The sequence below is a fragment of the Apteryx mantelli genome, chromosome 1, assembly GCF_036417845.1.
Source record: "Apteryx mantelli isolate bAptMan1 chromosome 1, bAptMan1.hap1, whole genome shotgun sequence".
NCBI lineage: Eukaryota > Metazoa > Chordata > Aves > Apterygiformes > Apterygidae > Apteryx > Apteryx mantelli.
This window is the reverse complement of record NC_089978.1, coordinates 154,301,929-154,326,479: the sequence shown is the minus strand read 5'-3', so window position 1 is coordinate 154,326,479 and position 24,551 is coordinate 154,301,929. Positions and strand designations below refer to the sequence as shown.

Sequence of the window (24,551 nt, the reverse complement as noted above, 5' to 3'; positions counted from 1 at the left end):
ACAAACCTCACACTCCATAAAGTGTATTTTGGAAAAGTCTAGCAGCCACTGGCAGAGAAAGAACAAGAGTGACCACTCCTCTGATCCAGAACAGCCACCCTAGTCTATTAATGGGTTAAAGTTCCCTGTCCTGGCCATAACTCAAACTGGGCAGGAAACTATTATACAGCCTGTAGAAAGAGGAGAAAAAGATTAAGAGACTGCATTTCACAGCATAGTCTTGGCATGTCACCAAAAGCAAGACAGGACTGAGTTGCCCACAATTGTCTTTCCACAGCCATTGAAAGCATTTGTCCCTGGGAATCCCTTTCCCTTCTACATGACTTTCCAAGCCCAGGCTTGACAAACCGGAACAGACAGCTCTGAAAATATATGTCCTCCTTTGCAGAGACAGGTCATGGGTCAGAATCACATTCCAAGAGCATTCAACGGGTCAGGCTATTCTGGGTTCAAAAAACCACAAACCAAACCAAACCAAAAAAGCAAGCATTGTTTGTTAGAACAGTTTCTTCTGTTGCCTCTGCCCCAGCAAGAGATTTGGTAATAAAGTCTTTGATGCCTCATCCCTTTTCTGCAGCCTGTGGAGGGAACTGAATGGTAGCGTACACACATCTCTTCAGCCCCTCAGGTCTCAAATCCTAATCTTCAGCTTCCTGTCTAGCCATCTGCATTGAGCCTCCAGAACATCCCCCTCACCCTTCCCTCCACCCTTGGTACCAGTGTGGACCACAACCATCCAGTCCTCCCCCACCACTGCAAGCAATGTACTGAGGCATCTCACAAGCTCAGCTGCCCAGCCTGGGCTTGATGCCCAGCAGGCAGGTTACCATGGAGTCCCCTTGGACAACACAAACCAGCTATCTGTATGTCTGATAGCAGAATCAACTACCATCTTCCTGCCCTTGGAGATGACCTCTGCTGCAGGAGTATCCTCAGCACAAAGGGATAGTGGGGTGTCAGCTGGATGGTGACTCTTACCAAAGAGATGACAGCCCTCCTCCCAAGCAGGACTGCTCCTTGGCTGGGGGTCCTCAGCGGGACACGGTCTGCCACGGTGGGAACGGGCAGCTCCACAACAGCCCCCACGGGTCTCACCTACGAATCCCCCCAATTCTCTCAGTTGCTCCAGTTCAGCCACTACCCTAGTCAGAGCAAACCAATTTGCTGGGTACTGGGAGATGCTTGCTCCATGCTGGCAGCCCCAGCAAACTCCCAAACTCAAACACAAACCACACAGTGGCTGCAGACAGAGCACCCATAACTCACGCAGCACAAGCACAAGCCAATATTGCTGGCATTTGAGGAATCAGTCTTACCTGCTCTCGCATAGGTTTTCCACAAACAAAAATGCCCCATTTACTCCAGCTCAGTCCCTACTGCCTTTTGTCCTCTGCTGGCTCTTGGCAAGGTGCAATACATTCACAGAACCACGGAAATCAAGAGCTTTAATCAGGACAGACCTACAGCTCCAACCCTTTGGTAGCTAAGAAAAGTAACTATCTGCTGTGCTATGGCTATATTGGGCACAGTTTCTGTCCACCCAAAAAGCCAAGATGAACTAAGGCTGGAGTAGGGCATAGCTGCATCCTTAGCTGACTGGGAGCTGCAGCAGGTCACCGTCCCCTGCCTTCAGGCTACCATGGTCATTAGGGCAGGGGCAGGGTTTGGGAGCTGAGCCCCTACCACAATCAAATGCCAATGCGTGTCTCCTCCACCAAAAAAACTGTGTTCATGGCTGGAGTCATGAAAATTGAAGATATCCTGAAAATGAGAAGAAAAATATATTATTTTGTGCTGGACAAAGGTAGAAATGCAAGAATTCTACAAAAACCATGAAAAATCCCCATGGTGTAGATGCCAGACCTGGCTTGTAGTACCTTTGCTGGCTAATGTGACCCAAGCCTTGATACCTGACCCCAAGAGCTGAACAGGATCTCCTTCTCCAGGAAGGAAAGAGAAGGGCTTTATTTGGTCCTCCAGGGCCTGGAGGCAGCTCTCCATGGCCTGCACAGGACAGGGAGGCTCCCTGGGAGGCTCCTGGGCCAGCTTAGCCCCAGGGCTGCCTGAGGGATGCCACAACTTCTCTCTCCCTTACCCAAGCACAGGAGAGACAGGTCTGGCCAGGACCATGAACCGCCTTCATTTTGATGAGGTTTTAAGGAGAGAGACTCACAGATTACACACTTCCCTTAGGAACAACAACAACAACGACAAAATTTCAAAAAGGACTTGAGAAGGAGCTCATTCAGGCACGCGGCAACAAGGCCCTGCCAGCCGGCACTGGCCCTTGGCCATCTTTGTGCCATGGCGCTCAGCTGGGTTATGCAGGCCCACACAAGCAAAAATCCTCACCAGGACACTGCAGTTTCCCTGCCAGTTCAAGAGTAGGTGCCTTTCTGGATTTGCCTCATCCTAGGCAGCTCAAGAGTCCTCCTGCCCTCCTCAGTAAAGACAGCAGAGGCAGCAGCAGGCATTCAGCAGCAGCAGAGGGCAAGAGCACGTTGGCTAGAGGATGTCTGAAAACCCCCAACTCCTCCTCTGGTCCAGGCTCTCTTCTGAGATGCTAATGTTGCTGACAGTGACCAACAAATAACAAATCATCATCTTGTTTGGCTTGTTTGCCATTGGTTTTATATTTCTTTCTTCAAGTTTTTTTTTTCTCCAGTAAAAGTTTGCAGCTATTAGTTCCTTCTCCTCATTTTTCTATTTGCCACTGTAAAAGGAGGAAGGGAGGGCTGAAGGGGAGGGAACAGGAAAAATGGGAAGAAAAGAAACAGAGAATGAGGGAAGGGGAAGGGAAAAGAAAATTCAAGACCTTTTGGATTCTTTTATTTCTTAACAAAAGATTTTGCTGTTTTCCTTTCTGAAGAGAGGGGGGAAAAGATCATTTAGTTAAAAAAAAAAAAAACAACAAATAACACCCCCCCCCAATAGTAAGATGCTTGAAGGATGTGTGTCCTTTCTACTGTAGACAGTGCCTTTTGTCTGACCACCAGGAGCAGCAGAGAACAGCTACCTCATAACTTCTCATCTACTTCAGTTTTAAATGCATTACTTCTTGGCTGGGTATCAATAATTAGAGAGAAAAATTCTCTTTGTCTTCTTTCAATACCATCCCTTCTAACAGTGTATTTGCAAGCTGGCGGTGTGTAGAAAGGGAGCACTTTCCCTTCAGATAGATTCAGAGGTTTCCAACAATGCCCACAGAGATGTTTGTGCAAGTTTAGTAAACTGTTATTTGGTCTCTATGCCTACAAGCTAGGGTTTTTGTAGAAAAAAAAAAAAGGCCATTACTGATTTTTTTCCCCTGCTCTCCAAACTAGGTGTACTTGGGTCACTGAGCTTCTTCTTAAACTTCCCATGATTCTGTTGATCCCATTCACAGTGGCTGGATGAATTTCCTAATCTTGGCAATTTTGTAATTTTTTTCAATGGGGACAGCAGTGCCCCTTATGACTTCATTCAAATAAGCTACTTTCTAGCAGAGGTAGGACACTGCTATCAGATTATACATATTCAATAGAGGAACCAGTTCATATAGTAGTTATTTTCAACAATGCAACCCCACATTTGCACCAAAAAGTGTGAAGTGGTTTACTTTTATCTCTGATTTTCACAGTGTTATGAGATTACCTCAGAAAAAGGACTGCACACATCTCCCCAACCACCCTGGCAGTATGGCACTACCATACATCTTAAAGGCATGGTAACAGGATCAAAGGGGTTAAATGTCCTGCCAAGGGTTGTACAAGAAACCCATGTAAAGGCCTAAGACTGACTCTAGATACCAAGTCCTAATCCTGCTTCTTAACTTCTCATTTTGTTGCTTGAAAAATAGAAGAGTTTTTCTTTCTCAAAACCAATACCCTCCCTGGCCCCAGCTGCAGCAGCTGCTGGCTTGTGTTCTGGCTGTGTGAGAAGCCACTCCACTGGGAGCTACTCAGCCCACCAAATCATGGGCAACAACACACCAAATACCCGTGGGCCAAAGCCACTAGGAGGGAGAGGGGAAAAAAACAAAATACTTTTACCATGAGGCCTGACTGCAAGCCCTTGGATTTTAAGCTCTTCCCACAAAGTCTGCTAAAACATGACATTTAGCTCTTAAAAAATAAAATAAATAGTGTCTTATGTGATGCTGCAGTCCTTTGCAGGGAACCAAGAATGAGTTTTGCCAGCTATCTCTACCTTTATTGTAAATCATCTCCAATCAAATTACAACATCCCAGAGAGGTGTGAATTTTGATACTTGCCTTTTAGTGCTCATTTCACCAGCAATTTTTAATTTTAATTTTTAAGGAAAGGAAATTAAAAGCGGAAAAATTGCCCTATGCTAACTCACCAGTTAAACGCACAGAAAATTGCAAAAGATAAGGTTCCCATAGCAATTGGAAAAAGTACTGCATTGCACAGATGAGGCCTGAATTTCCCGCTTGCATTCAGCACTGGTGGTTTATCTCCACATAGCACAGGGACAAGTAATTACTTGGAACAAGGAACAAGGTAAAGGAGAAGTGGGACAGGAGCCTGTGGCATCTGTGATTCTTTTTAATGGCAACTTTCCTGCATGGTTTGATACGGTTTTGCAACATAGCCATCCACCGGCATGTGTTCCACAGAGCACGTTAAAGCTCCTGAGGAGATCCTACCATTGTCTTCTCCTGTGATTTTAACTGTGAAATTCTGATATGCACTCAAGTAGGCTTTGGCACTGCATTTTACAGCTGCGCTGTATAAAATCCCAGTCTCCACAGGACAATGTTGTATAAAACCGTACCGAATGCCGCATTCAAGTGAAATACCTCCCAGCCTTTGCGTCACGTTCATGACTACCCTAGCAACTAGAGACCTTTAATCTGACACAATCTGTTTCCAGTGAACCCATCTTACCTATTAATTATCCCTTTATCTTTCCTGAGCTTATGATCATTATGCCCGATTATCTGTCTTCCCTATCCCTTGAGCAGTCAGCTGCAGCAAAGCTGAGGGAGAACACTCCTTCTCCCGCCCTTGCCCTAAAGCTACTCTACAGTACGAATCAGGCCCATCAACTCCTTTATTAATTCCTCTAAAAAATGCCCCAGCAGTGCAGTTAAATTTGTGGGTGTGCAGTCCCTGGGGTTTCATTTCTCCCTTCTGTGCTGCAGTTCATTTTTAACTGACTGGTCTGGGACTTTTCCTGCACTCCATGATTTTCCGAAAGAACAGTCAAAGGTTCAGCTATTTCATTCTTGGATGCATTTTCACTAGACCATGTAGATTTGAATAAAGCAAGTCATCTAGATAGCTATTCCTCATCCCTTTCCATTCTGAGACTGCCTTGAAATCCTTCATCAATAACTATGATTACATTAAGCACCCTGTCACTCTCTTCCTTTTTCGTGACAACCAAAGCTGTAACTACTAATGCTGCAGTCTCCTTTTATCATTGCCTATCATATGTTACTGGCTCCCTCTCCCTTGTATGTAGATGACCTAGCAATGCACTTTCCTTTGTCATCCTCCAGCTTCTTATGTACTTCTGAACCAACTCACTTATTTCCTGTGCTAAAGTCCCATCGTTTTGTGCCACTGCATCCCTGACTTTGCTCCTGCATGCCTTTATTCTTTGCTCTCTCTTACCACTATGGCTTCCTTTCTTCCCCCCAGCATGACTGCATTTTTTTCTTTTTGGTTAATATGCTTCTTTTTTGCTTTTCCCTTTTTCCCCAGTGTCAGCACTGGAGGACACCTCTGACAAAATCATTTTGCTCTCTTCCCGGGTGCTGACAGGGAGATCCATCCCCAAGGTGCCAAAAGAAATGCTGGCCCAGTCCATGCCACCAGCCAGCCAGAAAGAAAGGGTGTCCCAGATGTTTCTGTCTCTGATGTGAAGGAGAGAAGGGAAGAGCCTAGGAGAGAAAGGAAACTACTTCAGGAAGGAGAGAGGGAATCAATTCAGAATACGAAGGAGACATCCCTGGTGCTTTACAAGTGGGTTTCTCTCTCTGTGGTGCCAAGCATCTCTTTGATGGGAGGGGACGGTCCTTTGTGCTCTGTCCGGGAGACATCCCAGGACTTGGGCACCCCAGCCGCATGCTGCTTCTTCGGCTGCAGCAGATCCTCTGCTGGCGAAATGAGCTGCTTTAGCCGCTGCAGAGAGACAGGCAGACAGAGGAAGTCTCTGTTAATTAAGCTGATAAACAAAGTGACACCCAATAGCAATCCACAACAATTGCTGGGGGCAAAGGCATCTGGAGAGCTAATGCTCCCAAATTCCTGCTCCTTTCCCACTGAATAGCTGTACAAGAGAGCAGGCTTGTTTTCCTACCTTTAAGTGGTCTCAGTGACAATTATTCTGTCTCTGGGCTCAAACCCACACCACGGACTATTGACCGAACACACAGGGCTCCTCACAGACATATTTCTGGGAGGAGAGATGCTAGTGACTAGCTACCATGACTTCTAGTCCCCTGATTTCACCACAGACATTTTCTGTGGTCATGGAAAAAACTGTGTAAACCCCAATTTGTTTTCTTTTGCCAAGCAGCAGGGCTTCCCACTGACTTTGATGGAGCTGTGGAGCTTTCAAAATGGTCTGGCCCATACAAAAAGATGGGCATCCACTGCTCTGGCCGGAAGCAATAGAAAAGTCAGGATGTTAAACAACTGCCCCCTTCATTTCAGTTCCCATAAAACAGGTCATATGGTGATACCTACCCCAGCAGTCCTCCCCTGGTACAGCATTGCCTTCCCAGTGATGAGGAGCTCCTGTCCCACAGCACTGGCTCAGCTCCCCTCTCACAGCCCGATGAACCGTGGCGGGGCAGGCAGGGCTCACGATCAGTCACCCACCCTTCGCTGGGGGACCATCACAGCTCATTCCCTCACCACCTCTCCCCAGGAGAAACAAGGCTCACAGATCTTACTCCGACAGGTTACTTACCTGTCGTGCCCCACACCAGCTCCCACCATGCCTCCTGGGCACAGCTACATTGGTCAGGGCATGCAGGGTTGTCCCTGTCCTCTGCAATGCAGCCCTTGCTGCAGAGGGGTGCCCTGCAGGTATCCCCTAGTGTTGTCCCAGCTTACTGGCCTTTGGGACAGTTTATTGTTAAAAACAGTGCAAAGAACTTGGAGCTGTTTGGGTGAAATGTGTTAAGTTACCTTTCTCAACCCACAGAGACAGCAGCTGTAATTTTCTGATCTTATTGTGTTTTTGAAGTCCCACTGATACCACAAACCTTCCCGAGATCCTGAGCTCCTTGCTACAGCCCAGTAATCTGCTGTGTCCTGCAGCCACCTGCCCAGCTTCATGGGGTGGCATATCATTTCCCTGATGAATACTGACTTTCAGAGTTACTAACTTTTCCCCTCACAGACTGTTTAGGCCAGTGTACGCTCCTCACTTACAGAGCACATCACAAGCAGAGCAGGCAATTCATCCAAGACTCATTTGATTAATTTCAAACACTTCCACTCATTGTGAAACACCTGCCAGAATTCAGGATTTCTCTTATTTATTCAGAAGTATTTGTCCCATAATTTCTGAAATCAGTCTTGGCCTAAAGCTTCTCTGTGAGCAATTCATTGCATGTTTTCAATGTTTGGAACTTGAGCTGTCTTAATCAGACACATTAAGAAGCAATATTTGTGTTTCTTGGTCAACCAACTGTAACAAGAGGAATCAGTTTGTTGCAGTGACTGATCGTAATTACCAATTACAAACTTGCTTTCAGTGAATGGTTTGCAATATTCAGTTGAAATGGACTGTACCTGGAAGCATTTGTGTCAGTAAATTAATTTATTACATTTGTGGGGCATGACTGGAAAAAAGGAACAGGTAAATTTTGAGAAAAACATTCTTCAAAACTGGAGTAAATATTCAAAAACATATTGCATGGTTTGCTTTGATTCTCCCCTGAATCAGCCCAGGCGGCTTTCCTAAACCATGTCCTTGGAAGTTTCTTCATAATAATGTAACTGAGAAGTCCCTGGAAATTACACCTAATGTCATCTAAATCAGGGAAAATAGAAAAACCCTCAGTCTGAAACTGGCTAAATCTGTCCCTTGGATGTGCCATAAAATAAGCATTCACAGCAGTGTTTCCATCCCAGGACTCAAAGCACTTTGCCACAGGTAAAAAATATTGCTTGTTTAACAGGTGGGACACTTGGACCATTACTTCACTGACAGCTCTGAGCCCTCATATAGACATATGAAACCTCTGAGCTGTGGAGAGTCCACCATGTTATCAGTTGCACAGTCAAATTCTTCAGACTGACTGTGGGAAAGGGAAGATGCATTACCACTAAATGGCCTTGAGCACAGGAGAGGACTGTAAGAGACAGGACTTGAGACCTAAGCTTGTAGCAAATCGTATCGCAGAAACTTGGCAAAAAATTCACCTGGACTTTCTCATATTAGGAGGTTACATTTCCAAATTGAAACAGTCGTGAAAGTGGAAGTACTTAGGTGCTTTTCCTTAAAGCTGTGTTCAATTGCCAAGGGAAATTATATTTTCTAGGGTGCCACTACCTCAGTCTTACACTAATCCCTTTTTTCAAGGGATTACATGAGCAACACCTCTGTGTGTCTCTGGCAGAGACCCTTTTTGGCTAACACAGTTTTGTACATGTTTATATACCAGTGTTACTACTCCAGGGTCTTTAAGTCCCACTCCCTGTTGAAATGAATTGGTCCAAAAGCTACAGCAGGCTGTAAGGTTCTCTCTGGGAGCGTTAAGCTAATTCAGGTACTCAGGTGCCTTTACTATCTACACCCCCATGGATGGAAAGCGAGGCCAAGCCACTAGCCAAGGAGACCAGGAGTCACTGGGGCAGACCCTGGGGCAGAGCTCTGGCCCCTCCATGCAACTCTCAGCAGAGGCAGCTGCATCACTTCTGGAGTGCACAGCTCTAGGCTCCCACGCAAACCCCTCATCTCATCACAGCCGCCAGCGGTAACCAGGAGGCTAAACGGTCAAAGGGAGCTAAGAGCCTATTTCATCGTATCATCTTTCTCCTCCACCTCCGTGCCTGCATCATTTATGCCTCTCTCACTATTTCTCTGAAGGCTTTTCCCCCTCCTCTGCCTCTGTCTGGGCATTGCCTCGTAACTTCTTCTGAATCTGAGATGGGCATTAGCCTGCTGTTCCACAGTGCCTGTCACTTCTTGTTAAGTCACAGTTCCCAGACGGTAAATAAGAGTCCTTGTGGGAACAGATTCACTTTCCCTGGGGAGGCAGAGCCAAAGAGGACATCTCACACCCAGCTCATTCCTGGCTGCATTAGCAGCACTCCTCCTCTCCACATGTCTCCCAGTGTGACTGGCACACCTTCACCATGTCCACAGAGACACTCTTGTTCCCCGCTCACTTGCAGACCCTCATCCAGCCACAACTGAGCCTGCAATCAGCAGTGGGGGGGGAAGGACAGGGAGAGAAACTGTGCTGAAAGTTATATGTGCTGCATATAACTCTGGTCCTCCTCCATGGATCATGGGTTACATCTCCATGACACCATTTTCTCAGGCACAGTTCTTCCTAGGACCTTGCCCAGAGCTCTGACAAGGCCAAGATGCCTACAGTGAAAGAGAGGCACGGGTATGATACAGGGTAGACTTTTGCAGCTACATGAGCATCTTCCTCTTAATAGCCATGTGTAATTTCTTCAGAGAAAGTAACACAGTCCTGACCCAGGACTGAAAAGGGAGCAGGGACAAGAGACAAGAGGTAAAGGTAAAACAGTACCTGGTTTTGCATCTGGTTTGCACTGGTACAAATCAGTAAAGAAAGAGGAAGCAAAGATGATGTTATGCCGTCTTTACTTGTGTGACCAGTGGGACCAAACAAACTATAAATCAAGACAATCAGCCTGTGGCCTCAAGAAGCCTTTTGGGGAGCTGCAGCTGACTGGAGCCTAGAAATGCCCTGTTCAAGCTCCCAATGCCTGGGACTTTCTCCACATTGGGGTGAGCTGGGCAGACATTAACACAGCCATGACCTCTCTCAGCCACTCTGGCATTACACACACTGAAGGGATACTCTGCTATCCAGTGGAGCGAGCAATAGAAATGTTCTGCATATATATACATATTGCACCAAATGTGGTGGCCCAATGTCTCACAGAAGATGCCGGACGTTTGGTGGTCTTCCTGGAAGCTGTGCTGAGACTCCTCAAACCCTTCCCGATTACCAGCAAGAGCTATAGGGCATTCTGGGGAAGGGTCACCCCCATGCCCTTCCTTCTCAAAGGAGAAATGTGTTACATGCATTTTCCCTGGAGCCCTTCCCATGAGTTGTCTGGAAGAAGCAGGTGCACTGCACCAGCAATTTGCCTGTTGACCATGATCTCAGTACCTGCTTCAGGGGTCCCTTGGTTTTCAGGAGGATGAAGATGGCATAGAGAGGAACACAGACCATGGAGGAGAGTGCCATCAGCCAGCCCACCACGTAGCCCCAGGGCGGGTACACGTAGACATTGTTGTATTTCAAAGGCGTGTACTTGATCAGGGAAAACAGGAAGATTGCCTGAGGAGTAAAGAACACAGACATAGCCAGAGCAAAGGGGGCAAAGGGAGACAGGCAGCCTGGCCACGCTGGAAGCATGATCTAGATAGCAATGACTGTATTGTCTTGCAAGAGCTAGCACGGGCCTTGCTAACTGCAGCAGGGCAGAGATTAGTGTACGCTGACTGTACAAGGAGTTATCTCACAGCCAGGGCCAGGCTTTTCAGCATGTACAGCCTTCAGGTTTCCTATGGGATCAAACTACTCAAAGCTGGCAGCAACTCTGAGGGTCCAGCAACTCTGAGGCAACAGCTGAGTCATATCAAAGTCAGGACTTTGTGTTGGCACTCTCAGAAGCTCTCCAGAAGTACCACCTGGGCACAGATATCCCACTCTCGGGGCCCTCTAACCACAGACCTCTCAGATGATTTGGGATGGAACAGGCACTAGCTTTGAAAACTCCCCAGACATTCAACTCCTGCTGAAACACAAAGGACCGGAAATCTTTTGCAAGCTGTAGCCAAAGATCCCATCTATGTTCCCACTGAGGTCAAAGAAAACAACTGTCCACATCAGGCAGAGGAGCAGAATTTGGCTCAGAGATCATGTAAAAGTCAGTGGAGCCAGACTGAACATAAATTCAAAACAGGCAAGAACTTGCCTAACTTAGGGTGCATTTTCTTTAAATATAGTTGTCAGAAAAGTTTTCAAGGAGGCTTAATAATATATAAAGCAAATGGCCATAGAAAGATATTTCTGAGCCACAGGGGGCCACAGAAACACAGGCTGAAGCAAGTATTTCAGAAAAGGATAATTCTCACTGGTCTTCTATTCAGAAGTAATTTGACCAAACCTCTTCACACTCTGAGGATACATTTTGCTTTGCCTTCACAGTGGACAAGAGGGTTTTCAGGTTCAATTAATTTTCCAGACAAAAGATAGGGCTTTACAAAGGAAACAAATTGCGGCCTCAACTATGGACCAACTTCTGTTTCTCCATAGCAATTTGATAAAATTACAACATCACTTTGAAAATAAATCAACCTTTTCTACTGCAAATCTAGGAACCCAGTCTAAATATGCCACACTGTTGTAATTGCGTGTACTTACCAGGCACATGCCTGGGGTGAACACCAACCAGCATATCTTAATCAAGGGCCATGGCCGGAAACCAATCATATCCTCAATGTTGTCATAGAAGCGGTCCGCACCTTGGCCACCAACCAGCAAAGAGACAAAGACAGAGATGAGCAGATGAGATTTTCTTTGTTTTCTTCAACAACTACTCATATCAGATCCCAATGTTCATTATCCTTAATGTTTCTTCTCTGCAAAAAAGTGGCTGTCCTAGCAATATGACAGCAAGTGATTGGCTTTTCTGACATTCAAAATGCCCAATTTAAATGCCTAAATACATATGGTGGTGTTTGACTTTATCCATAATTTTTCAAAAAGCTTGACATAAAAGAAATATCCATCCTTCAGATGGCAGCAGCTGTAAGAGAGAGGATGCAGCTGTTGTACCACTAACAGCTGGAAATAACCCCTGGCACGAGGCAAGCAGGTACGTCTGGTGTACAGGTCAGTAAGAGAAAGCTCTCACAGGCTTAGCACATGGGAATGCATGAGTCCAAAATGTTGAAAGGAAGAAAGCAAGCAGAGGACACCAAATAAAATCTTCTCCTGTAACAAGATTCTCACACCAGGGAATTGCAGGTCAATCTTCCCCACTGAACTGGGCATTTTCCTTATCATCAAGAGTCTACTTTCCAAAGACCATTTCACTTTCTGCCTAGCACAAGGAAACCTGGCAGTCCAAACACTGCTGGTTACCAAATCTTCCAGCTGCAAGTGTTGCTGTCTTGCCCAATGGGAGTTGTCTGTGGGAGTCTGATCTCCTCTTTCTCTTCCCATTAGCTTCACTCACTAGATTACACATGCTCCATCAACCTGAATTTCATAATGCACCTGAGTGGGAAATACCTCTGAAGAGCGTTTAAAAGTCCTGCCACTGACCAAACCCTAGCTGTGCTAAGCACTGCCTGTTCCCAGCACGAACAGGAAATGTGTGTAATGGTACACAGAGGAGACAATGTAATGCAAATGGACTTCAGCAGATCTTTAAGTAAGCTGTAGGATGTCATCGAGGAATAAAAGCCTAAGGCTAGCCAAAAAGAGATGTAAAATGAAGAAGAATCAAAGAATCATTCATGAGGTGGCATAACATCCTCACCCTAACTGGAGCTAACCAGAGGTAGAAGATCAGATTGCCTCAGGTAAAATAGGGTAACAATATTAGACAAAAACCTGGAGCTAGCCTGTCCAGAGAAAGAGTTACCAGTTAAGTACCTCTAGTATCAAATAATGCCATGTTTTTCCTATCGCACTTTTATCAGAGTACTTAGCTGACAAATAAGGGCTCTGCCCTTGAGGGTGTTCCTCTGTCATTGAACCATGCCAAGGTTCCCACCTGCAAGTGTAATGAGACCCTTAACATCTGACAGCTGGACAAAATATATGCCTACCAGACTAGCCACACCTGCTAGTGTTTAGGGTTTAGTGGATTTTATTTTGTTTTCTTTCTTTTATATCTTATAATTAAGTCCCAGTATTATGTCTGCTTTAAATGTGTGAATTCTGTAAAAGCATACTATCTTTGCCTTTCTTTTTTGTAATTCTTTGCATTATTTTCTGAATCTCACGTCTAACATTTGCAGGAAAGCTCTTTTAAAACCAATTTTTGACATATTTAGGTTTGGGAGGACAGATTTTTTGAAGACCTCATGGTTTCCATCTTGAGTCTGTAAGTGAACAAGTAGCCTCCAGGAAAATACAAGCTGTGGCGTATCAAGGGAAATACAACATTGTGAGAGAGCCCAGCCTATACCAGAGAACAAAACCCTAAAACTACCACGCTGTAAATCCTGTAAGCCTCAGATAGCATTTCTGAAAATATATTGGTGATAAAGAGGGTTGGTATAAACAATTTATTTTTCCAAAAAGTCAAAATCTTCCATGGGCTAGAGAAAAAAAGAGAGAGAGAGGTATAAATGATACCAGTGTTTCCAGAGAAAGACACTGTGATGTTAAATAGATGATGAATAATTTCATTCACAATGCAATGCTGTTGAAGTCAAACATCACAAATTTTGGATTTAGGATCTAGTGGAAGAGACATAGCAGTTAAAGAAAAATACAAAGAGATCAGACAAAAAGGAGGACACAGCAGACATCCATCCTGCACCAACCCCCCCCCCCCCAAACTGAATCATATATTATTAGTTATAGTGCACAGTAGCATCCATCTGTCCTTATACCTGCTTGCTGCAGTATAACCATCATGTCCTGCTGTTCCATCGCCAGGGTTGTAGGCAGCAGATGATGTAGTGAAATACAATGGGACCTGACGTGAATGGACTCAAAGAGTATACGAACAGGAGGTTTTTACATGTTCTACATTTCACAGGCAGATGAAAAAATAATCAAGCTTAAGAAGTCATCTGTTCAATCAGCCAACATTGGCTTTTTGAGCAAATTAGAAGCCAGAAGACTCATGTATTCCCTCTTCCTTTCCAGCACAACATTAGAAGGATTAGATAAAGCTACCGCAGGGAATGCCCTAAAGACCTCCCCCAAAAGATTCCTGTTGGAATGAATAAAGATGTTTACCCTAGACGTTTGCATCTAGGGTATCCCCAAGATGCAAAAGTTGCTATCCATGAATGCTAATATCACCTCTCTTGTGCTGACCAATCCCATACGCTCTCAAAGATGTCACATCCTTTTCTGGTAAATCATTGAATTTTAGAACATCATAAACTCATGGGAATAAATTTTGCACGAACCCAGCTAGAGATATGCTTATGTCCTTATGTCTTGTCCTTATGGAGCCCTTCTCATTCTAGGCAGCTTATAACAACTGCAAGTGTTATCCAAGCTGAAAGGGACCAAGATATTTCTTCTTTTTTTTTCTTTTTTAAACACTATCCAGCAACAGCAAGTTTCACAGATCAAGTATACACTGGAGGAAATACTTCTCAATACAATCTGTTTGAACTGTTATTTTGGAACCTAAAAGTCTCTGCCTTTCAAATCATTCCTCCCAAGCTGCATTTATTTGCATTCATCTATACTGAATTTTATCCACAGGATTTCAATAGGTAATGACCTTGGCTCCTTGCCTTAGTGCTAAGCCTGTATCTGCTCCCTCACTGTCCCAAATACGCAGCATCAACACCTGTGCCAAACCTGTGCAAAATGCTGCCAGCAGAGGGATTACAGCACTGCAACAACCACGCACCCTTTGGGTACCAGGTGCACAGATTGGGCCCCTTATGATCCATAAATAAGGGTGTAAGATCTCCTGTAGTAGCTGCATCAGAAAGCGTAATGCACACATAGCTTGTGCAAGCTTGACTGGGAGGATCCAGTTTGGATATGGAGACCACAGCTCCTAGGATCTACTCTGCATGTGAGTATGAGAGAAAGATTTATATCAACTCAGCATGGATTCACCCTGGGGCCACCCACAGGTACCTGTTGGCATCAGTTTTCTCCAGCTTTCTATATAGGTCTAATGGCTTCTGCCTCAGCCCTGCTGCAGTGGTGGGGAAACCAGCTTCCTCCTGGAACAGCTTATCCTAATGTGCATGCTGTGACTGCCTGGAAAACATCCTCCCTGCAGCACATTTTGGTGGCGTCATGCTGCAGATCCTAGTGCTCAGAAAGCATACCTGCTTATGTGAGGGCTGGGTCTTCCCAAGCAAAAGGGACAGGGGAGAGGGAAAAAGCAAAAAACCTCCAGCACTTCACTGGCAAACGTGATCAGCAGGTTTGATGCTGCATGATCCTTTCGCAGAAGGAGAGCAGTATGTGAGGAAATCCTCAGATCTTTGTAACAGCAGCTGCCTGACAGGCAGAAGGAAGCTGCCAAACAGTGGGTGGTTGCCGTATGTGCTGGGAGAGGGGAAACTCATAATGCATATTTGTGTTCGCAAAAATGCTGTAATTCTTCGCAGTGTAAGCAAGAGGTTCAGTCCTGCCAATTCTGAGGTTGAAGAAAACCCATTAAGTGGCACCAGGGATATTTTTTCCACTAAAATGTCCCTCCTTGGCCTGCTGACTACATTTCAGCCCAGCATCAGGCCAATGGATGCAAAGCAGAATGTCAAGAGGGCAGAATCCCACTGTGCAGAGTGGGGCAAATGAACACCAAGTGGTGAGGTAATGACTCATTTCTCAGCCCCCAGTTGCTCCATCTGCCTCCCAGGCTGCTAAGGCAGCATTATCCCTCTTGCTGTTCTCTGCCATTAGTTATCCGTGCTGGTCAGTGGGAAACGAGGCCTGTGCAACTGTAACAAGGGCAAGGCATGTTCTGCACATTAAACTGTAATCCAGTGTGGTGCTGATGAAGCCCTGTTACAGAGAGAAGGGGATCTCCATCTTCCTAGAAATCCTATGGGGACTGCAGAGAAGGAGACTCTCAGTTTAAATATGGCCTGCGTGTGGTATCACAAGTGCTCAGGGGAGCTTCTCTTTCAGGACCTCTCTTGGATATATCTTTCTTGCAGAGATGCTTCTGTTACATTCCCTGGAGGTCACTCCCAAGCGGCTGCATCTGCTCCCTTTTCAGTAAGAGGGAAGGCTGTCCAGGCTAGCAATTGATTCCTGACGTGTATAAAGTGTTAGGAGAACATGATACCTTCTTCATCAACAGCTGTGCTACAGCCATTGCATCCTCTATAAAACTTTAAGTGGCAAAGAGTGCATACAGGGGTTGATTGCTCACTGTCTCGTCTAATGCAAGACGCAGGCAACACGAAATGAACTAACAGAGGGCAGGTTCAAAACAAGCAAAAGAAAAGTGACTATTCACACTGCCTATAAAAAAGCTGTGAAACTGCTTGCTGCAAGATTTTGTGGATGATAAATGTTATCTGAGTCAGCTGGACAAATTCACAGGAGGGAAATAAATACAAAGATCTTTATTCTGGCTCTGGAAATCCCTGGGCCACAAGTTGCTAGCAGCTGGAAGAATATTCTGGAAATGTATCATTGCTGACTTCCTCTACTCTTGCACTCTTCCCTGAGCAGCCATTGCAAGAGACCCAACATGGAGCTCTTGTCTGCAGTCTTTTTTTTAGGTTATGACAGATAAACTGCTGGGCATAGCTAGGAGCCAGCAGGGGCTGGACTGGGTGGATTGACAGTCTGATCTAATCTGGCAACTACTAGAGCTTTGTACAGTCCTTACAGATACAGAGCTCCTGTGGCTCCATGAGGCCAAGGAGAGGGCAGCTACTCTGCATCATGCAGGATGAGACCTGGGACCTCACAGTCTCAATACATGCTTCAGTAAGATGAACTGCAGTCTGTTTGCCCAGGCACTACAGAGCATGCCAGAGACCTCCCATAGGATATCACAAGATATTCCTCTTACTGCACTCTCTGAAAAGCATTTGGTTTTCTTCTGATAGTTCACAGAGGTCAGTTTGAATCCTGCTTCTGAGCAGTTCAGTAGTTTAGTTACAGTCTTCACCAAGAGTCAAATCAGTTCCACCTGTTTCTCTTAGGACTGCTCACACAGCCTATGCAAATGGGAGTAATACATAACAAGCCTGCATCCCAGCTTTTCATGTTGAATGAACTGACAGAACTAAACTAAGGGAGCAATATAAGGAGATTGTAACAGATAGACTGAAGAACAGCAGTCACTTCTCCATAGCTTATTTTCTAATTCAAAGGCAGGATGGAAGGGCAACAAGGTAAGGCAATAGGAGGAAGCTTCGGAGAGGGAAAAGTCATTCCTACTCTAAATGTGGAGCAGTGAAGAAACATCATGAACAAACACATTGGAAACCAGACAAGAAGAAAGGTAATTACATGCCCCCTCAGGGAGAGGATGGGTCTTTTGCATCCACCTCCTTTTTTCCACCCCCAATCCTTTCCTTGAAAAGGAGCAACACAGGTCTTTGTGTCCCACTTACCATACACCCATCCTACACAGATGGCTTCGAAAATGGCCAGAAAGAGCAGGCAGGTACCACTGGCAGCATAATAATCAAAGAGCTGGAAGATGTACATCCCCCCCTGTGGGAGAGTTAGAGAAGAGGGAATCATGGCAGGACTATTCCATATGGGAGAAAAATGACTAAGACGAGCAGGGGAATAGCAACAGAAAGACTGCACCGAGACTGCACAGGAGAAGAATAGCTTTCTTTTGAAGGTGACCACACTAGGAGCCACCCTGTCCCAAAAGGACAGCCAGACTTGGTGCCAGGAGAGCATTTCACACCCATTTTATGACATTGCTGGTATGGGCTGCTTTCTATGTCCGCAGGAGCAGAAACCAGTGTGTTCTTTTTTAAAATCATGTAGCAAGTTTCTAGCACCATTCAAAATACCATGTGGCTGTGCTGATCTTTGCACTCAAAAAAATGGGATCCTGAGGCACATGATAATCAGGATGTTCAGATACCTCATTTTAGTCTTCATCCATCTTTACACGCAAAGGGTCCAAGATCTGTGGTGGCAGAGGCATGTGGCTCTCCTGCTGTCTCTACCTTTGGGTTGACCCCTGTTTAATTGTAATCAGTTACTGGTACAGCTAATTTGGTTCCCATTCTCATATTTTCATGTGTTTTCTCTGAGGGAAAGCCCTTCAAACATAAGTCAAGCAGATGCTTCCCAGTGGTACTCAAGGACTCTGAACACTGGCAGAATAACAGAGCAGTTACCCCTTCATCCCACCACATACTGATGTGACATCCTGCAGTGATGGGAATAGATGCCTCCATGCGAAGAGCCATTAAAAAAACCATGGAAACCTTTAATTTAGTTTCACAGAGTCAAAGCTCTCTTCATCTCGGTGGGAACTGAGACAAATTCTTAGCCAGGATCTTGCTGGTGTATCATTCAGAAGTGGCTAAGAGGTTCAGTGGGAATTAATTGTCACCACACAGTGCATGAAGTTAATGCAGAGGGGCGCTAGGACCCCAGCCAAGGTGTGCGGTACACACACGGCACAGCACACCATCATACAGGCGGAGGTATTTGGCTGCCGTAGGGCAAACTCCATGTGCATAGCACCGTACTGATGCACCTTGGCTGCTTCTTCTCCTGGGGATCACACTTCATCCCAGCCAGCTTCCCTCCACTGCTTTGTGTGAACATGCCCAGAGACCTCCTTCTACTAACTCAGGCAAGGTTAAGGTGCACTCATCAGCCCTGGCCTTCCCTCCCTCAGCCTAGCCTCTTGTGGAGAGTAGCCAGCAAACAATCGCTGCCTTTACAAGAGCTTCTACATGTGCAGCTCAGCTTGTTTTAACCATCAGGCCTGGTATTTAGATAAAACTGCATGCCACGTGGCGTCCCGCGGGTGTGAGACCATCCCTGTGGAAGGCTCAGTTATGAGGCTTTATAGCATGCACACTAGCATTATGTAGGGTAAAAGCAACACGGACTGTGAGAGACACCAGCTAATGCATTAGAAATGAAGGATAATTAACAGCATCAAAGACAAGCTTGCTGTCTCTAAATGTTCTTCTGGGTCAGTCTTTCAGGGTTTCTAGTGCTCAGCTGCACCACAGCTATTCCTTCCTTACCTCAGTGACCAGCAATAAGCCCAGAAGGTAGCATATAACTGCGATGGCCAGGATCAGCAGCTCTCGACGCCCTTTCTTCCGAAATACTTCCGGAAACATGTCAATAATAGCTGTCACCATACTTTCCACACAGACAAACTGCAGAAGAAATCAGGTCAGAAAATCCAGTGGCTCCCCGAACACACATTCTCTCACTGTCATTTTTTCCTTTGGCCACCCAATCCCCCCTTTTTTTTTCATGACATGGCCTGCTTGACAAAGAAACAGCAAGAAACAAGACTGAGAGAGGAGAGACCAACATAGGAGGAGGGGCACAGCTGTATGTGCTGCTTTGCCCATGCTGTTTCCTCCTTTCATCTGCCTCTCTTCCATCAAAGGGCAACTGCAACCACTGGGGACCCAAATGCAGCTCAGTATCAATGAAGTCACTTCTGGAGCTGCAAGCTAAAAGGGTTCCTCTGGAGGAGAGGAACTTTGAAATGCATGAGGAATTGCCTCAGACCCAACAGAGCATGTTGTTGCACAGCAGGAACACACAGGGCATATGGAGGCAAGTGACGGACTGCACCCATTGAGCATGATGAGAAAGTGTCTGAGAAGGCACAGGAAACTGTTGTGACAGAGAGGAGATCTCCTGCCACCAGGAAATTAAGTGGAGCCAGGTGACTCTGGGGGCACGACTCAGCCCTGAAATCAAGCACACCCCGGTACAGCAGGACTGGCTGCAAAATACACTACAACTGTCTGTGACAACCCAAGTACAGCAGGAGGCCTGGGAACCACTGGCAATCATGCTGGCTTTCAGCAGCTGACCATGGGGCAGGATGAAGCAAAGCATGCCTACATCATTGTCGGCCCTGCAGCACCCAGCACCCACAAGGGTAAATCAAAGAATGTCAGCCGCTGCTGAGGTGGCCTTGCCAGCTCAAAGCAGAACTGTCAGCAAGATGAGGTAGGAGGGAACCTTGACCCTTGGGCCAAAAGAGAAACAGAGACCAGCGGCTGGTTTTGCAGGATCAGAGCCTGAGCGCTGCAGAGCAGAGCCTGGAGCAGAGCACCTGCCTGGCAGGTGTACAGGAGACCCTCCTCTGCCCTCGTGCCAGCACTGCTCTGCTGAGTTTGGCTCCTGGTGTAATGGGGGTATGGGAGGGGAAGAGAAGGGAATGCTGCCAAGTGGAGCACACTGGAGACCACCCTGGGGGGACACAGCCAGTGAGGGACAGCACCACCATGCCAGGGAGCATTGCTCCCTTCCTAGAAGGCCCTGTCCCTGTCCAAGGTCTCATTCCACAGTACGCAAGGTTTTGCTGCTGGCACAGAGGTGGGAGGTGATGCAGCTGGGACACCCTCATGGATGCATTGCAGAGAAGGATATCAAACAGAGGTCCTATCACACCAACCCAAGGCCCAGGGTCTGAGCATCTGCACCATGAAAGTGCCATGGAAAGTTTGGGGAAAGTATTGGAGATATCAGCAAAGCACATAACCACTCTCTCCTTTCCCAGGGGCCTCAGGAGATGCTCAAAGAAGGAAAAGGCACCTTGGAGCTAGACAGGGAGAGGGTGTTTGCTGTACCTGGCTGTCCAGTCCCAAGAAGATCAACATGAGGAAGAAGAGGCAGGACCAGAGCTGAGACACAGGCATCATTGTTACTGCCGTTGGATATGCTATGAAAGCTAGGCCAGGACCTGTCAACAGGTTGCAGCATAATCAAGAGCGCCCTGCACACCACTGCCTGCCACCACCACCCAGCAACTCAGAGAGTGATTTAATGTCCTGCTTTAAAACTCATCTTGCTATGGCTCCCTGCCCTAAAATGTGATCGGGACCTAAAAGCAGTGATCGGGACACCGGAGCTGGGAGAGGTTGTGACAGCAGGGAAGGTGGGAATGACTCTGGCTGAAAGCCATGTGTGGGAACATAGATGCTGCAAACCTGGCTGCAGGCACCCACAGCAATAGAGGATGTAGATAACATCACGGGCTTTACTTCATAGACTGATTCATAAAAAGTCCCCTCCACTTCAAGCTTTCTATTGTGCTTTGGCTCTGAAGTCTCCAGAAAAAACCTACCTGATTCAGCCACTTCTGCAATGGGTACACCCTGCTCTCGAGCCATGAAGCCCAGCACAGAGAAAATGGCAAAGCCAGCAACGAAGCTAGTGGCACTGTTCAGGAAACACAGCATGATGCAGTCCCTGGAAGGGGGTGAGATCAGAGAGAGAGAGCAGAATGAGCCCACTTTTGGTCACTTCTGTACTCATTCACTTCCTGAATCAGACAACATGGGTCTTGGAATGTCAATACTGCTCTTGAACTCCTTCTGAAGTCAATAGCTAGAAACAGAACAGAGCCAAAAATCAGCCTACTACTTTGTACTCCAGTGTTCAAGAGCTATAGGATTATATGTGGCACGAAAAGGGACAGAGAACACCGCCAGTGACTTGTGAGCAGGATGCCACAATGATATTCACAGGGACATGGCAACAAAAGAGCTGACAGGAGTCAAGGGAAAAAGAAAAGCAGCAGAGAAAATGAGGAAAACAGCAAATCAGAAAATAAAGAAGAGTTTGAAAAAGTAAACACAGTCAAGAAAGAGGAGCATTTGAAAACATTAACATGTTTTCAACATGTACAGATCCAGCAGGTCTGTTAAGACAAGTACTAATGGGTTAACAAAAACTGTCACCTGACAAGGCCTGTGTCTACACTGTCTTTATTAACTATGCTCACATGGAGACTTGAGAGTGCTGTGGCACTTGTCTTGAAACATTTGTGCACTCATGCAAAAACAGGGCACCAGTCTGAGCTGGCTGAGCTAGAAACCCCATGCCTTGGGCTCCTGCCCAGGCAGCCAGCCGACCAGACCCAGCCCACAGCATATGCTACTATAGGCAGTGCAGACACATAGCACATTTGGGCTGGAGCACCCATCCAGAGCTAAGCTGGCGGTCAGAGGTACCTAAAGTATTAGATGAAGGCTTCAGCACACCAGCTCACTGGTGACAGATACATCTCAGGAAAGCCATGGAAAATTATTAACTGCCTGACCAGCAGCCATGGCAGCACCTGTTTGTGAGTGGAGGAAAAGGAGAGATGACTCTTGACTCTGAAGCACCATTAAATGCTTCTAGCCTTGCTGGAGTAATACATGAAAGAATAATGAAGCCCCTGCTCTTTGGGACTCTGTAGAAGTTAGCAGCAATGGTCCTGATGACTTACTTCACTGAGCTTCATGTCAGGCCATGGAAAAAATAGATCCGTAATCTAAGGCTGAGGAGGGAAAAGAGTAATGCAGCCCAGACAGACTTGATCAATCTTCTTGATAGGATCAAAATATCATTGAGGGTGTGTTACTCTGATTTTAGGAAAGCATTGGGGTGGGGCCCAATCACAATCATCTTTACATCATTCCCCACTGCATGACTGAGTGAAAGCAGAGCTGGCTGTGCTACCCCTGTTCGCTTCCCCGCTCACAGTAGCCAGTGGTGTCTCCACAGTGCTGCTCTCCCATTTCCAAGCTGACTCATGCAGGAGAGTATTACTAATATCATTTTCTGGAGCTCCAGTGTTACCCTGGTGACCCTCCATCCCTGTGCTGAGCCCTCTGCAGCTTGGGAGCTCTAAGCAGGTCATTATACAAAACAGCATGACCAAAGGCCTCCCCTGGAGGCAGTGCCTGCCTCAGATGTAACTCTGTGCTGTTTGCCTCTGAGCAAATTTCTGTAAAGGTGTGAAAAGTCCTGGCTCCTCTTACCTGTAACAGTTGTTGGCGTATTTGTTGTAGCTGCCCAGAGCTGTCAGGCATCCCTGGCAAATGGCATAAGAGAAGAAGATCTGAGTGCCTGCATCCATCCAGACCTGGAACAGAGAAGGACAATGGTTTCCAGCCCAGGCAACAAAATAAACAAATGACTGGGTCCTGTCCAGCAACCACCCCTCCATCAAAGCAGAACAAATTGCATGAGACAGAGAAGGCACAACTCCTACAGAAAGTGGGATACCTCTCTGGGAAAACCCAGGTAACTGGATGGAAGGTCTTCTAGAAAAAAGCTCCCAAGAGGGCTGAATTTGCACATCCCACTCAAAGTGATGCAGGGGTGCTGGTCAATGCCTGACACCACCCCTCCACCCCACATCATTGCAGCCTGAGCAGAAAGAGCATCCCTGATAACATGGCTCCAGCTGAATTTGGTACTACAAGTGGGTCATATCCGTGGTCCCTCCATGGCTCAGTGTTTGGCAAAGACTGTCATGAGTCATCCCAAATGAGGGCCGGTGAGTCCTTTGCATGACAACTTCCTGCTCCCAAATCTGGTTTCCCATCAAAAAAGCTCAGTCAGATGGCTCACCTCTGCTCCAGCCTACCTTTCCCCATGGAAGAATCTTTTCTTAACTTAGTATGTTGTGGGCTAAACTTAATCACAGCTCTCACACTCCTCCAGGGAAGGCCCTTATCTATCAGTCAGCAGGCAGGAAGGAAAACAACCCACCTTTTTGTTTGTTTGCTTGTTTCCCCTCACTCTCCTTTTCCTGCAAGCAGCCCCCAGCTGCAAACATCGAGGCAGCTGCAATTTGGCAGCCCTCAGAAAATCCCAGCCAGGCACTGCTGCTTAAATTCACATGGCTCTCTCATAGATAAATGTATATGTGGGAGCCCATCAAACATGGGCATACGCACACATCTTGCTTTACACCAAGGCCCCAAGCTCTGCCTAAACTCAGTAGCAGGATCTCTCAGTCCTTCTATGCTGGATAGCAGCAGCTTGGAAAGTCCATGTCAGCTTTATCCAGGCTTTAAAAGATAGGGAGGTTTTCAGTGATTTAGTTATGACCATGAATAAAGCACACTTGGCCTCAGTCACTCCCCTGTTATTTATTTTGATATTAAAATGTCATTTATGTTCAGCTGGCTCTGAGTTTTCAGCACACCACAGATTTTGTATTGACAACACATAATTGCATGTGAAAGCCATTTGGGGGAAGACAGTGTGTTTGGCAGCTGGTTTGGGAGCAGTTGGGGCTTTAGCCATCTGGGAAGATGCGGGGGGTAAGCTTAGACTGCAGGCAAAGCATATTGCTGGCTGCCTCCACGAAAAGATTCAGCGGTGCAATAGTTAGCAGCAGAGCCATTTAAACGCTCTTCCCCAGGGTGGGGGTCAGCACCAGCACCCTCCTGGGGTGGAGGAGTCAGCCTGCCCAGCACTGAGCAGGCATGGGAAAGGGAATCGACCCCTCTGATAAAGAAAGGTGCCTGGAGCAGATTCATGCCGGGCTCCTCGGGGGTCCTGCCACCCAGGGTCTGGCTGCATGCCCTGCCCAAACTCTGGAGCCCAGGGTACACCATGTCTCTCCCGCCAGGGCTGGTTTGAAGGAGCAGGAGGCACAGGCGAGCAGGCGGACAGGGCTGACACATACCCTCTGGCCAACCTCTGAGCTGACGGGTGGGGACCAGCACC

General features: G+C 46.6%; 2 protein-coding genes across 4 annotated transcripts in view; both read right to left on the bottom strand.

Moving 5' to 3' along the window:
- Positions 1-2,735, bottom strand: part of LOC106488559 (sodium- and chloride-dependent GABA transporter 1-like) — a 54,023-nt gene extending 51,288 nt beyond the window's left edge. The window contains exons 1-2 of the mRNA XM_013947421.2: positions 2,353-2,735; positions 1,684-1,761 (exon numbers count right to left, since the gene is read on the bottom strand). The gene's annotated coding sequence lies outside the window, so the exon portion shown is untranslated. The remainder of the gene's footprint in view (positions 1-1,683; positions 1,762-2,352) is intronic.
- Positions 2,736-2,814: 79 nt separating this feature from the next.
- Positions 2,815-24,551, bottom strand: part of LOC106488558 (sodium- and chloride-dependent betaine transporter-like) — a 37,903-nt gene continuing 16,166 nt past the window's right edge. For 2 of the 3 annotated variants that reach the window (XM_067307372.1, XM_067307381.1), the window contains exons 8-16: positions 22,850-22,953; positions 21,166-21,290; positions 20,669-20,781; positions 19,094-19,231; positions 17,477-17,579; positions 11,601-11,701; positions 10,341-10,511; positions 5,972-6,132; positions 2,815-5,891 (exon numbers count right to left, since the gene is read on the bottom strand). In XM_067307372.1, coding sequence (XP_067163473.1) covers positions 5,675-5,891; positions 5,972-6,132; positions 10,341-10,511; positions 11,601-11,701; positions 17,477-17,579; positions 19,094-19,231; positions 20,669-20,781; positions 21,166-21,290; positions 22,850-22,953 — 1,233 coding nt within the window. In that variant the 3' untranslated portion in view covers positions 2,815-5,674. The remainder of the gene's footprint in view (positions 5,892-5,971; positions 6,133-10,340; positions 10,512-11,600; positions 11,702-17,476; positions 17,580-19,093; positions 19,232-20,668; positions 20,782-21,165; positions 21,291-22,849; positions 22,954-24,551) is intronic. The other variant, XM_067307390.1, reaches the window with a different exon arrangement.